Source organism: Amblyomma americanum, chromosome 5 (genome assembly GCF_052857255.1).
Source record: "Amblyomma americanum isolate KBUSLIRL-KWMA chromosome 5, ASM5285725v1, whole genome shotgun sequence".
NCBI lineage: Eukaryota > Metazoa > Arthropoda > Arachnida > Ixodida > Ixodidae > Amblyomma > Amblyomma americanum.
Window position 1 is genome coordinate 26020396 of NC_135501.1, and position 14037 is coordinate 26034432.

A 14037-nucleotide genomic window follows, 5' to 3' on the forward strand; every position below is an offset into this window, starting at 1 on the left:
AAATAAAATAAAAACAAACATTCCCAAAACAGTGCACTTATTCCGATAAAAGATTTGACAATCCTTCCAAAAAGCATCAAACGAATTACAGGCGACCACATCATTCGGCAACGCATTCCAATCTCGGATGGCTTGTGGAAAGAATGAAGATTTGAATGTGTCACTATAAAATCTGTACACGGTAATGTGCTTAGTATGCTTTGTTCTCGAGTTTAAAGATCTGGAAAATGACAAGTACTTATTTTTATGTATTTTGAAAACATCATTTAAAAGTAGAAAAGAAACTAGCCGCAAGAGTTTGGCCCGATTTTGTATTGTTGGAAGACCAGTTTTGCGTAACAGTTCTGTAGGGGAATCGCTACGGTGGTACTTGTTATAAATGAATCTAATGGCCTTTCGCTGAACGCTTTCTAATTGATCAATGCAGTGGTTGGTCAACGGAAACCAAAAAAGTATGCTATATTCTAGTACTGAACGAACAAGGGAGGAATACGCTAATAATTTGGTGTCAGGTGGAGCAGATGTTAAGGAACGCTTCAACGAATAGAGCGCAGTAAGTCCCTTATATGCTATATACGAAACATGCCTATTCCATTTCAAATCCAATGAGATCAAAATTGCTAAGTGCTTATATTCTGCAACTTAAGTTAGTTTCTGGTTCTCGATGCCATAAGTAAATAATAGAGGATTTTTTTTTCCTGGTTACTGTCATAGAGACAGTTTTATCTAAGTTAAGCGTCATCTGCCAGTGTTTGCACCATTCGAAAACTTGCACTAGTGAATTGTTAAGAATTAATTGATCTTCATAGTTACTAATTTATTTGTAAATGATACAGTCGTCTGCGAACATACGGACCGTACAGTCGATGTTGTCTGCCATGTCGTTTATGAAGATAAGAAAAAAATGGAGCTGATACTGTGCCTTGAGGCACGGCGGACACTACTTCAGCACATCCCGAATGTTGCCCTTCATATTCAACGAATTGGAATCGATTTGCCAGATAAGCCTGAAGCAATTGTTTTATATTTCCAGAACAAAACATGTGTAGCTTGTGAAACATTTTTTGGTGCGATACACTGTCAAATGCTTTGGATAGATCGAGAAATAAAATGTCTTTTTGCCCACGATTGTCAATAGTTATGTTGAGGTCATGAATGGTTTCAATTATTTGCGTTGTAGTTGACAAGCCTTTACGGAAACCAGGTTGGCTGCTGCAAATGAAATTATTTACTTCCACGTAAGTCACGATATGTTTCAGAATAATGTGTTCAAGAATTTTACAAGTTGTAGAAGTGATGGAAATGGGGCGATAATTAGAAGGGTTGTCATAACTTCCACTCTTATGAACAGGAATTATTTTAGCTATTTTCCAGTAGCGTGGTAATTCACTAGTTTTAAGTGATTTCTCTTAGACAAGCCTAAGGTATTTGCATATTAATATTGCGTATCTTCTAAGAAAAGGATTTGGAATATTGGAGCACTACCCTTTCAAATCCGTAGCGCTCCACCAAAGGCGCAGTGTGGTTGAGGTAGCTGAAGATTTCTGCGCAAGAATAACAATCCCTCCGAATCCAGGCGCAACGCTGCACTGCAACAGTGTTGCACCCTCACGGGATTCTCGGATGGATGCACTATTCTCCATGGAAGAACTTGATGCTGCGCTGGCTTGTTGTAGAAGGTCATCATCACCAGGGCCCGATGGTGTGACGTACTCCGCACTTGCCAACCTTGGCAAAGAAGCTCGACGGGCTCTTTTGGACACTTTTAACAAGTCATGGACTGCTGGCATAGTTCCTCATGATTGGAAGACCAGTCGTCTGGTTCCAATTCTTAAGCCGGGGAAATCACCGCTCGCCCTTTCAACATACCATCCAATTGCACTCGCCTGCTGCGTCGGCAAAGTCATGGAAAAAATGCTAATCACATGCGTGGAATGGTACTTGGAGCGCTATCAGATTTATCCAACCTTCATGTCTGGGTTCCGACGAGGCCGCTGTTCTATCGACAACGTAGTTGACCTTGTAACGTCGGTGCACCACAGCAAAAGTTTGAAAAGATTGACCGTGGCATTGTTTTTGGATATCAAGGGCGCGTACGACAACGTAACGCATCAGGCCATTTTGGACGCAATGGAAGCTGCTGAGATCGGAGGCCGCACGTTCAGCTGGATACGCAGCTATTTATCGGAGAGGTCGTTTTTTGCCCTTACTGCGGACGGACCAACGTCCTTACACCGAAATTCGCGCGGAGTCCCTCAGGGTGGAGTGCTGAGCCCAGTTCTCTTCAACCTTGCTCTCATCGGCCTGGTCGACGTATTGCCACAATCTGCTCAGATCTCGGTATATGCAGACGACATCTGTATTTGGGCATCAGGGGTGACCCGTCCTCAAGTTCGTGCAAGACTTCAAAAGGCGGCATCGATATTGACATCTTACCTTCGCTTGAAGGGCCTGAACATTTCGACCGAAAAGTGTTCACTTGTGGCGTTCACACGCAAAATAATGTCACGCTACACCATTCGCATTAATGGTGAAGCCATTCCCTATGAGAGAAGCCACAGATTCCTTGGTGCTATCATCGACAGGAACCTCTCGTGGAGTCCACATGTCTACGACATGAGAGAGAGACTAATTGCGATTGTCCACGTCCTCTCCTTCCTCGGGGGAAAGTCCTGGGGCGCATCAGTGCGCTCTATGCTGCAACTGTACCGTTCCCTATTTCTGGGCTACATGCGGTACAGTCTTCCAATATTCAGTTCCATTAGAAAGACAAATATCAAGACTCTTCAAAGTGTGCAAGCGCAAGCTCTCCGTATCTGCCCTGGACTGCCTAAATGTGCATCAACAGCAGAAACTGTTCTTGTTGCCCGGGAACATCCTGTTACTACATACATTGCTGTTGACACCATGAGAACACATATTCGGCACCTCACACGGGTTCCCTGTCATCACCTCGCCACACTCCCAATAATTAGGCCGCGTACTGCATTCTCCAAATTCATTGAAGCCCATCGCGCATATCTTCCATCGGAGTTCACCCCTGCGTCAAGACCGTGCTCACCCTTATGGAGTCTTCATGAACCTCGGGTTCACCTCTATATTCCTGGCATTACGAAGAAAGCTGGTGTATCACTACCCGCTCTCAAACCACTGACATTGAATCACCTGCATTCTTACCACAGTCACCGCATACATGTTTACCCAGATGGATCAGTTCACTCGACCAGTTCTGCGGGGTCGGTGGTGATACCGGCCAGATCCATCTTCATGAAAGTGAAGACGACCTATCCAACATCTTCAACTGGTGCGGAACTCGCAGCCTTACGGGCTGCTGTAGAGTTCATCAGACAGGAACCTCCACATGACTGGACGGTTTTCACCGACTCTAAAGCAGCCCTTCAAGCCCTGCAAGCTGCGCTACGCCGCGGGTCACAGGAACAACTTGTTGCTAAGATCCGTCTACTGTACCACGGCACCGTTTCCAAAGGTCATGACATCATTTTTCAATGGCTGCCAGGACACTGTGGTATTAACGGTAATCACCAGGCCGATGCGTCTGCGCGTTCGGCTCACAACGACGGACTTCCAGTGAGGATCCCAATCTCAAGACCTGACGCAGCGTGTGGGCTTCGCCCTTTGACGCTGGAGCTCACACTTATAGCGTGGAACACGGGAGAGTTTTGCAACCTCCGCCTCAAGGCACTGGACCCTGGACTGCGCCTTTGTCTTCCACGTAACTTAGCACGTCGCGACGCAACATTGTTGTGCCGTTTATGGATCGGCGTTGCTTTTACCAACCACTATGCTTTCCGGATGGGGATGGTCGACAGTCCTGCCTGTGAAAGCTGCGGTTGTGAGGAGACCATCGCTCATCTTCTCTGTGAGTGCCCTGCATTTGCGAGTGCAAGACATACACTGTGTTGTGCCCTGGACCGCCTTGATCCTCGCCCATTAACAGAGCAAAAGATCCACGGTCCGTGGCCACAGCAGTCGACTGCCCTCAAGGCATACAAGGCACTCTTTGCCTACTTGAGAGTGACTGGATTGAGTGACAAATTGTGACTGCGTTGTGCGTGTGTGTGTGTGTGTGTGCTATGCCTTTTTCCCCTTCTCTCTTCCTCCTTTTAGCCCCCTAATCCCTCTTCCCCAGTGCAGGGTAGCCAACCGGAACACCTTTCTGGTTAACATCCCTGCCTTTCCCTCCTCCTCTTTATCTATCTATCTATCTTAGAATATTGTCTGAACCATTGGCCTTTTTGACGTCAATGGCAAGCAACAAGCACAGAATGCCAGGTTCAGTTACTGTTACTTCCTCAAGTTTTGAGGTTCCGTCAGATATCAGAGGGTCTCTGTCAGGTAGTATGCCATTGTCAGCAGTATATACAGATTAAAAATAACCGTTAAATTCTTCTGCTCTAAATAGAGGTTCGCTTGGCGGCAGCTTAGATTGCTTATGGGACCTTGAATTAAGGTACCGCCAAAATTTTTGAGGGGAAGATTTCAATAAATTACTAAGGGTAACATTTTGGTATTTTGCTTTCGGTAACTTTATGGCTGCTTTGAGCGCACGGGAATTTTCACGAGTTTTTTCACTGCACCCAGGCAATGAAAATTTGTTTCTGAGTTTCCTCAGCCCAGAAATTTTACGTTTCGCCTGTATGATTTTTCGCGTTATCCAGGGGTGTTTTATTTGAGGGTGTTAAAGAAGTTGCTGAGTTTTAATAGGCGTCTCCAATGTGTTTTAGCTTGCTAATCACTGACGCTTAGAGCGTGAAGTTAAGTATAGTACTACATTTTCATGTCCCATAGCCAAGTCCTGCTATGGCCTCTTAAATGGGTGGAGAGGCGAATTTTTGCTTGTCGTATTGCTTGTTTCAAACCTCGCGTATTGTCCTAGGACGCGCGATACATTCTGCGCGATTATTATATGCGTGAAGAATAATTTATCGTTGCATTATTTATACATATTGATTTCGGTTTCAGAGCGGCGGGTTGTGTTGCGACGTCACACCCAGGAAAGAGTAGCAAGCCTGGTCACGTAGGCCCGAAAAGTTGCGACACACGGACTGCTGCGTCGCCTGCTTTCGTATACATTGTGTGCATACCAGCGCCTTTAGAAATGCCGGCAAACTTGGTCGGTACCGCGATAGGCTCAGAAAAGCCAAGTGAGCGAGGGACGACACCCAGTTCTGAAAGCGAGCAGTTCGCTTGGGCCGAGCTCAGTCGGCATGCCGCGACCTCCAACGCGGTTCCTGTTTTCCATTTAGCTTTGCGACACTACGACGACTCCGATGCTCGGCGGACGTCTGCGTCGGTGGCCCGCAGCCGACCGCGTGTCAGTCGGCCGGTCCCCTGGCCACATTAGAACCACATGATGGCCAAGTGCCCGCACGCACAAATACCCGCAGCTGCCTTCACTTCGCTCCACCCGCGCAGCCGCGCAGCGAGACTGCTCCAGGTCCCGTGGCTGCTGATTTCGATATCTGCTGCTCGCTTTTTCTGCTGCTTATGTAGTCAGCTGCCAGTATATTCTCTAAATTAACGTTTCAAGATAATTTTACAATATTTGGCACTTATCACGCGAGTACGTAATTCGTCCAGGAATGTACCCATGATGGCGACTGATCTTAGCATTACTTTTGTTTACATATCTGCATGCCCATAGACCGAAACTGCGTGTTGGTTCGACATGAAATCTGAGCTACGTTCTTCTAAGCATGAACAATCCCGTCTCATTTGAGGTGGTTGTACGTTTACTTGTTTAAGCAGTGCGATAATTATTCAAAATTCACGTACGAATACCAGCGACTGCCTGGGGAGTGCTGTCTGGCCAGGTTGTTGACACTGCGTATTCCGGCGTTTCTCCCTCGTTATAACCGCTTTTTCCGATGTATCCAATATTTGACTTCAAATAGCTTTATACAGAAATATGTTCGGCGCTCATTTGCAATAAATAAGATGGCTTATTTCGTTGTCCACAAGCGAAGCCGAGATCTGTTGCCGCGCGATTAGAGCTCTGGTCAGCAGAATTGCTCACACCACCTAGCAGTGGCGCTATACGATCGCCATTTGTACTCTAAAACTTGTGAAACCACTCTCCACATTCGCCGACATTGCACACACCCAACACCCAGGAGCCCCGCGGACTCACTCGACCTACCCGTACCGTTGATTATAGTAGGATACAACGTAACAAAAAAACAGCAGTTGTTAACACTGGGCCACGTTCCGCGGTATACTGTATTACTCCGCCAGCCAGTTACAAAAGTATACGAAATCAGTATTTTATGAAACAAACCAGGTATCAAAATTCTAGAGCTTATAACATTTTTCTTGCTATTAGCTTTCTGTTCAGGTGACGAGAAAAGATTTAATAACGGAATACTTTTTTGTCGTGGATGAATTCTGTGCGGCGGTCATAAATGTGGTCGGAGCTTCACTGCAGACTTAAGTTGTATCAGACTATAGTGTCGACGAGTAAACGCGTAAGAACAGTAGTATTATTAATACTAATATGTCATATGAAAGAGCAACTAGTCAGGTCGTTATCTCTTTGACGTGGAAGTTTCGCTAGGCCATTGATGCTGGCGCCGGCCGGTGCGTCAGGTCCGGCATACATTTGCCTATCAGCTCACCAACCAATGAGTGGCAGCGGCTCGCCGATGTCGCGCGAGGCCGTTCATAGTATGTTACATTACATTGCTGTGATGTCACTAATATGCACTGATATCGTTCTGAATGCAATACGTCACCAACTATAAATAGCTAGCAACCGGTCTCGATCGTGAGTAAGAGCATTTAACGACTGTTTTGAGCTGAATTAAAACATATTTTAAGCTGTTGTTGCATCCAATACATCGTCGTGGGGGCCCCTACATAAGTAGAAAGCCCACAAAAAGCTTTTTATAGCCTAGATATTTTATGTGTAAACCACTTTAAAGGAATTGTTTGGGCAGTGAAGGTTTTCACTGATGGTCTTCCAAATTATATTTCGCGTGCTTTCGGCAATTTGATAGGCATTATTGGAAAATCAATTTAACAGTTTATTCAGAGAGAAATGTAGGGTTCTGCGGGCATAAACAGGCATCGACATCTTCAGGCACCCGCTGCTTAGGTACCTGCTGTTAAATATTCGCAGTGCCTGCTATATTTAGCCTCGGCTGCTACTGCAGACAACCACGCTTTTGTTCTTTTTTAATGTACACAGAAGAGTACCGTAGATGAAGGCAGGAGAAGGAAGGATGAAGGGCGCTCTGAGCAGAGGCACTGGCATTGCGCTTATGCCCTGTCTCTCACCCATCAAAAAATTTCACGGCCTTTTGTGTAATTGTCAATATCTCTCAGACTTGTTAGATGGAACAATTCTAAGCAGTCAGTAGTTTATTTACTATTTAAACAGTGGAGAGGTTTGAATACTGTGATTATAACTTCCTATGTGAAGTCTTGTTTACAAGAATAGACATTGCATTGCACCAAGCTAATAATTTTTGGCATCGGGTGCTACATAGCTAGTAGAAGGATAAAGATGAAACATTTCCCGCCCAATGAGAGTAGCCAAATTACGACGGCGTTTCAGCAGGTTTTTCGACATTATTCGCAGGTGAGTGAGCTGAGGGAGCGGAAGTTCTCCCAGGGCTTCTCGTAGACGACCGCTGTACAGGTTGCCTTCGGCTGAGAGGAGGAAAAGAATGGTTTGAAGGGCATCTCGGAAAAATTCAGTAACAAATAATTTCTTACGGCGCTCCTATTTCTGCACACTTTGCCAGTAAAACTGCTTGTTTACGTTCATACAACTAGGCAGTCTGGAGGAAACCAGAATTTTTCTTTTAATAAAACAAGTATGTCTTCAAGTCGGACTATAGTTCTTTTCGTGCGGGCAAAATAAACGTTTCGCTTTATGTTACGAATGAGTACTGCAGTTAACACACTCTAGATTCCATGCGAGCCAGCTTTAAATGGATAATAGTTGACAGCATGAATATGTTGGAGAAAAAAATATTTATGAACTAATTGCAGGCAACTAACTCGGAAATTAAAACATGCAAAGATTGCACAGAATGCCAGCCGTGAGTCAGCGAATAACGGCTTTCTGGGATGACTCAAGTACAGTGTGCACCTCAGCAAGGAGTGCTTCCATAAAATCCAGAAAGTAGATGCCGAGAAGTAACGAAGAAAATCAGGCTGAAATGATATAAAAGTTGGCAGCACTATATAAGAAAGATTTTTTAGGCACATACCACGTTGGTTTTTGGTGGGCAGCGCTCCTTGCTGTAGTCAACCTCACCGATCTTGCAGTCCGAAGCAGCGATGGTGAAGGTGAGCCGGTAATTTACACCTGCTACGACCTGCAGTTGAAAAAAGGAGAAAATGCATGTTTAATTTCTGTAGGAAGAATCAATCATCGCTTAGCAGCACTCAGCGCGTCTGCTTTTGAAGCATGTTTTTGTACCGAAAGCCGCGTTCATCAAGCGCCTATGCTAGTTGCTAAAGCACAGAAAGAGCGTAAGCGGCATAATTGTATCTGGATTTCCGGCGAAGCTTGAATGTTGGAGCAATCTAGATGTATGTGCATCTCAAGGACATCAATCGATTATATGGAAGCATGTAAACGAGACTAAATTTTTAGCCGTTCGCTACGGAAGTACCGCGGAAAATAAAGTATTGCCGCTTCTAGTCTTTTGATATTTATAACTAGTCGGAAACAAGGCAGGATTAATGAAGAACAGGAAGAAAAGGCGCCAATCATGAAATAAAATTTTGGGCCTCTTATGCTTATATGGTTGGTGGCAGGTTTGCACAAAAAACATGTAGACTGATAGCGCGCAGCATGACTGATGTGAACGCACCTTTCAACCATAATGCGGGGCTGAATCTGAGGAACTGATAAACTTGAATATTTAGTTAGCAACAGTAGCCGTTAGAATTGTGAAAGATACATCATCGCATAGACTGCTACTCGTGAGATCACGCAACTTTACTGTTCAAGAATACACAAACTGGACAGACGAAGACGCATTAGAAAATAGTGCACAGCTTTGTTGACGTGGGCCTAAGTATCATTGCAAGCAATCCTCCAACCATCATATGGACTTTCTGAGAATTCTCAAGGTTAGTGCCATGCGCGACTGTCGGCGCTCTACATTGGCGTTCAGAGGTTAAATTAAGCATGCAACTAAAATTTCAAGGGACCTTCCCACTCTTGATTGGGCTTTTTTTTACGAAATGGTAAACCTCTCGTGCTTTTCTTCAGAAAACACCCCACTAGTATGACAGACTATCAGTTCTAAAGCCCGCCGTCCAGCTTTTGAGGTCAAATTTGAGCTTCCTTTCGCTTACCTGAGTTTCCACCTTTGTGATGTCTAGCACAGTATTGTAGTTAACTTGACCTTCGACGCGTTGAGATACAGCATAGTGGGCCAGTTCTCTGTATTTTGGGCTGGACTCGGGATCCTTGGAGGTCCATCTTCCTGGAACAGCCGCCAAGCATGCAACACCACAGATGGCCAGCATGGTGATAAGGCCTACTGGGAGAAACATTCCTTCCTTAGTCTGAGCTTCTGAGATCTGAAATAAAACGTTAAGGCCACCTTTCTGCTGGCTGCAAACCACGCTAACTGATGTCCATGGGCCGCACTATCCTCCTTTTTATCCTCTTTTGCCGGATGTTGGCAGCTGCTAAAAGAAACCGGATGCTCATTCGCCGGCATAAACTGTAGGTTGTGCGATACCCCTAAGTACAGAATGCATAACTGGAAAGAATATGAAAGACTGCAGAGAACAGAAGAAGATAAAGTCAGAGTGATAAGGCCGCAGCGAGCTTTGGAAGGATGCTGTGAACTGATGCTTATGTGTGACTCTGTACTAAAAGAAAAATAGCTATTATACCCTTGCACATAATTTTCGCAACCCCTCTGACCTGTACACTATACGCTATCAATAATATGAGTACTGTATTTTGCGCAGCAGCAGTCATCATGCAGGTTGATGAGATGTGGGAGGCGTCAAAAACATTAACTGCCTAGTGCCTAGCAAAAGAAGTATGGCTTGACCGAAGACTTAAGAAGTTCTCTACGAAAAGAAAAATGAAGGACACAGGGGATTGTGACAGATTTATTACGTGAGAGATGAATTAGTTTTATGTGGTAGTATCCGCTGCAATGCGTTGATTAAAACAGAGTCGGACAGCCCTTTATTCAAGGTGATGGAAGTTGACGAGTGATACGACTCGTGTCTTTCTTGGCTTTGCGTATATGATTTTACAAGCCGTTTATATTTCCAGTGTTCAGCGCACCCTGTTATAAGCGTATATGCCGCAGTGAATCACACGAAAAGCAGTGTCACCTACGGTCACTGTCAAGTTGTGTATTTAGATAAGTCTGGGGAAAGAGCATTTGAGATAACGGCTTCCTACGCAGCACTGACAAGGGCGGCAAAGGAACGCATGGTCGATACGAGGCCCATATTCCTAAACGGCCGTGACATTTACTTTGGCGCTGTGCCTACACGGTGCACTCTTGCTGCAGTCCCGGAACTCGCGCCAGTGCGTAATAACAGATATGTTCTGGCCGCGTCTTACAGCGCTTTAGGCACAAGTGTGTACAAAACATGTCTTCAGCTTTTTTTCAGTGCGCGCCACAACGGGAATTGATTTTTTTTTGCTTCAAGTAACTTTAGCATCCTTGATGCAACCAATAGGATCATTTGCTGTCAGCTTTCGAGGTAACAAAACTTATAGCACGGAAACAGACATCTAGAAAGCGCATCCTCCTTCTTTTCATGCACAGAGATTTGATTGATTTTGGCCCTAAGTACTACCTTTTTTTTTCCTGAATTTGAAGCGTCACATAAATTTTCGAAATAGAACGTGATTTTAGAATTCCTAGAGAGTTCACCTGAAAAATAATGTCATCGAGATGATCGTAACAGCAACCATTGCAATTTGGAATAGAGCTTCATTTTGGGCATATTTCTAAATGAGTGACGTTTTGCTTAAAACAACTGATTAACTGGCTATCTTGAAGTCTTGATATTATATTTAGGATGAAAAATTCTGGTTGTAAATTGAAAAAGGGGCCAGAACCGATAGTATTAAGCAAGTTTCTTGAGTACGTGAAGCTCATCATAAATATGAAAAGCATACGCGTCGCCGCGTAGCTACGAAAGTTTTGGTTGGCAGCTAATTTTTTCGAGTTGAAAATGAAGGCATTAGAATGTTGAGGGGCAGCCAGATTGTCTTTATTTCCACTATTACAGACAAAAACCACGCATACACTGCACAAAATCTGGTTCTCCAGTAGCGCACGGTGCTTAAGATGCGGTGTAGCCGAGGATATTGAACACTTGGTTGATAACGATTGCAATTTTACACCACCCTGCATATTATTTTAAACTGAGATATGTTTCGGACAGGTCTGTGGCCTGTGCCTAGAACGTAAACTTGGTCACTGGCTTGTTTTTGCTTCTGCGTCACGAGGGAAAAAGCTTAGGTAAGCTAAGTTAGGGATAAGGGTCTGATCAAATCTAAAGCTTGGGAGCAGTGAGGGCGGAAAGGCATTCCGATCCCGAGAAATTACGGTCGCTCAGGAAACATAGCAAGGCATACAGGAGGCCTCACAAGCAAACCCCTTGGGCCGTATACTTTTGACGGGGTACGTACCCCGTGATAGGCATCCTGACTTCTCATATTGCTGCCATTAGTTGATCACCGGCCCTGTGCAGCGGTTCCACTTTCAACGCTGCCCTGTATTGCTCTTAGTGTGCTTCTGCTTCCACATTAGACACATCGCTCATCTGGCACACACGCACCTATTCACCTTGTGGCCTGCCTAGGAGCTTATGGCCAGCTGTTAACTCCAGTTTCAGAGCCGACTTTTTATTAACACTTAAGGCTACGCACTTTCATTTGGGGAGGTCACGGCAGATTGGAGAGGCTCTTTGATCTGCGCGCTGGCCTAAAGTGAGAGATTTTCGACTTCTGAGCCGAGTTAGTGCGCCTCCCAGTTCGTTATACATGACTGGTGTGGCCGCGGTTCTTCGTTTTATCTGAGACGCGATGCCATAACCTTAATGGTAGCACCGCCCTCATTCCTATTAAACGAAGTTTCGTTATAACTGCGGCCGTTTTAAATGCGCTCGACTGCAGTACTGTTGGTTGCAGTTAGGCGGCGTGCTTTTAGGTTCGCCTGAAAAGAAATTAAAGGCCACTTCAGCAATGTTCCTATGAAAGGAGGTTCGTATAATCGCAAAACATCTCCAAGATGCACACACTGAACGTATTTTAGATTAACCTGAAGCAATTTTGTTTCACTAGTTATATATTTCTGTTTTCAGTTCTCGACACCATACTTTTTTCATGCCAAAGCTACCCTGTTAGTGGGAGCTGCAGGTATAACACCACGAACTAACCCATATAAGAAACGAGTGTAAGACTACTACTGAAAGCTGTCCTAAGTACTAACTACTTTCTTAAGTTCCAAAGGTTTTGAACTCATGTGCTGTAAATGTTTTATTCGCCGTAAGTTGGTGTTCAGTATCTGCAATTGCAAAAAATCCAACACCTTGAATAAACATTACATGTTGGCCCATGTGTCCTGTATTTGAAATTCAACGCTCCTGACTTTTACGTGTGTATACTTGCGCGTTGGCTGCATTTTTGTTTTCTATTTTAATGAGTTCTGTCTTGTAAGGAAGTTAATTTTTCCTGCCGTGCAAACGAAGTCCAGGCCTTGTCAAGCCTGTTCAAGACTTTTTCTCCGACTTCATCGCTCTATGTCCAAATGTTCGATAAATGATGTACTAATTAATAATTCAGGAATATATGATGCCTGAAGGGCTCACAACAAATTAGCTGCAGAATAACAGTTGTACCATGCAAAGTTACGAAAACAACGACGAAGGATGTGTGCATTCTTGGCAATAAGAACCTTTGCGGCTGCAGATAAGGAAGGCGTGAGTGTACACTGCAGATAATCAGGGAGGAGCGCATAGCACAGGTTAGCAGGCGAATACCTCTACATTGCACTTTCAACCCGAGCACCACAGAACTGCTAGAAGAATGTCGAATGTTCCTCACACCGGAAGACGTTGATTTCTTGAAGCGGAAAAAAAAGCAGTATGCACGCTAAGCAGGTAGTCGATGTAGACACCTAAACGATGTTTGGTAGCATATGTGTATACTTAACGTTTGCTCTCCTGATCTCGTTTTCTTGCACGCTTATATTTGCCGTAAAAACGGTGTACTGCCGCATGCATAACCAATACAGTTTAGGAGACACAGATTCATGCTACCCGGACTAGCTAAAATTCAGATAGGTACTTGCCGTTCATGTTGTGCCAGGGCAGCTATTACATTTAGTTTACAGTTTGTATTCGGTCCGATGTCGAGGCTTCTGGCCTAGGGTAGGGCCCAAAGAGAAAAAATAACGAACAAACGAAACCTAATTTCTTTATTTATTGTTTATACGAAACTATACTGCCTGAATCTATGACTTCATTAGTAATATATACTGTAGCGCCATTATCAAGAGGGGTCAATAAACACAATAAGTTGTTGGGCGAGTTGGTTTCGATATTCTATAAACACAGCGCAACCAACAGGGCGTAGAAGAAGGGCACAGGCAGGGACGACACAACGCAGCGCTGCGGAGGTAGCGCGGAGTTCTATCGTCCCTGTCGTCCAAGAACATTTTAAAAAAAGGGTTCTGAAAACTGCTGTGGTGGTAGTTTATAGCACCCCGTTGACTTGTGGAAAGCTGCACAACGGCCAGACAGGCCGATGTATTAATGAACGCCTAACGGAGCATAAACGCTCGCTAAGAACTGGTACCGGATCAAATTTGCCGCATCACTGTGAGGACTGCGGCAAACAAGAGCAAGAAATTTTTGAAGCAAAGCTCAAAGAAACTCAGATATTATGTAGAAGTAAGGAAAATACTGCCCGTGAACAGCTAGAAGCCCGCCGGATTAGAAAAGCGGGAGTTCTTCTGTCAGCACCCCATCGCTGGTCATTCATAGGAATGAAAGTATATTTTTAGATAA

General features: G+C 44.6%; 1 protein-coding gene across 2 annotated transcripts; it reads right to left on the bottom strand.

Annotated features, from left to right (window-relative positions):
• Positions 1-7316: 7316 nt before the first annotated feature.
• Positions 7317-9703, bottom strand: LOC144134610 (cystatin-2-like). 2 transcript variants are annotated; one of them, XM_077667491.1, is made up of 4 exons: positions 9588-9703; positions 9337-9521; positions 8238-8345; positions 7317-7671 (listed from the first exon to the last, which is right to left on the bottom strand). In XM_077667491.1, the coding sequence occupies exons 2-4, from the start codon at positions 9508-9510 to the stop codon at positions 7591-7593; spliced, it is 363 nt and encodes a 120-aa protein (XP_077523617.1). In that variant the 5' UTR covers positions 9511-9521; positions 9588-9703; the 3' UTR covers positions 7317-7590. The 2 variants fall into 2 exon arrangements, with proteins under 2 accessions (XP_077523617.1, XP_077523616.1); XM_077667490.1 differs by having other exon boundaries at positions 7318-7671; positions 9337-9661.
• Positions 9704-14037: the final 4334 nt, after the last annotated feature.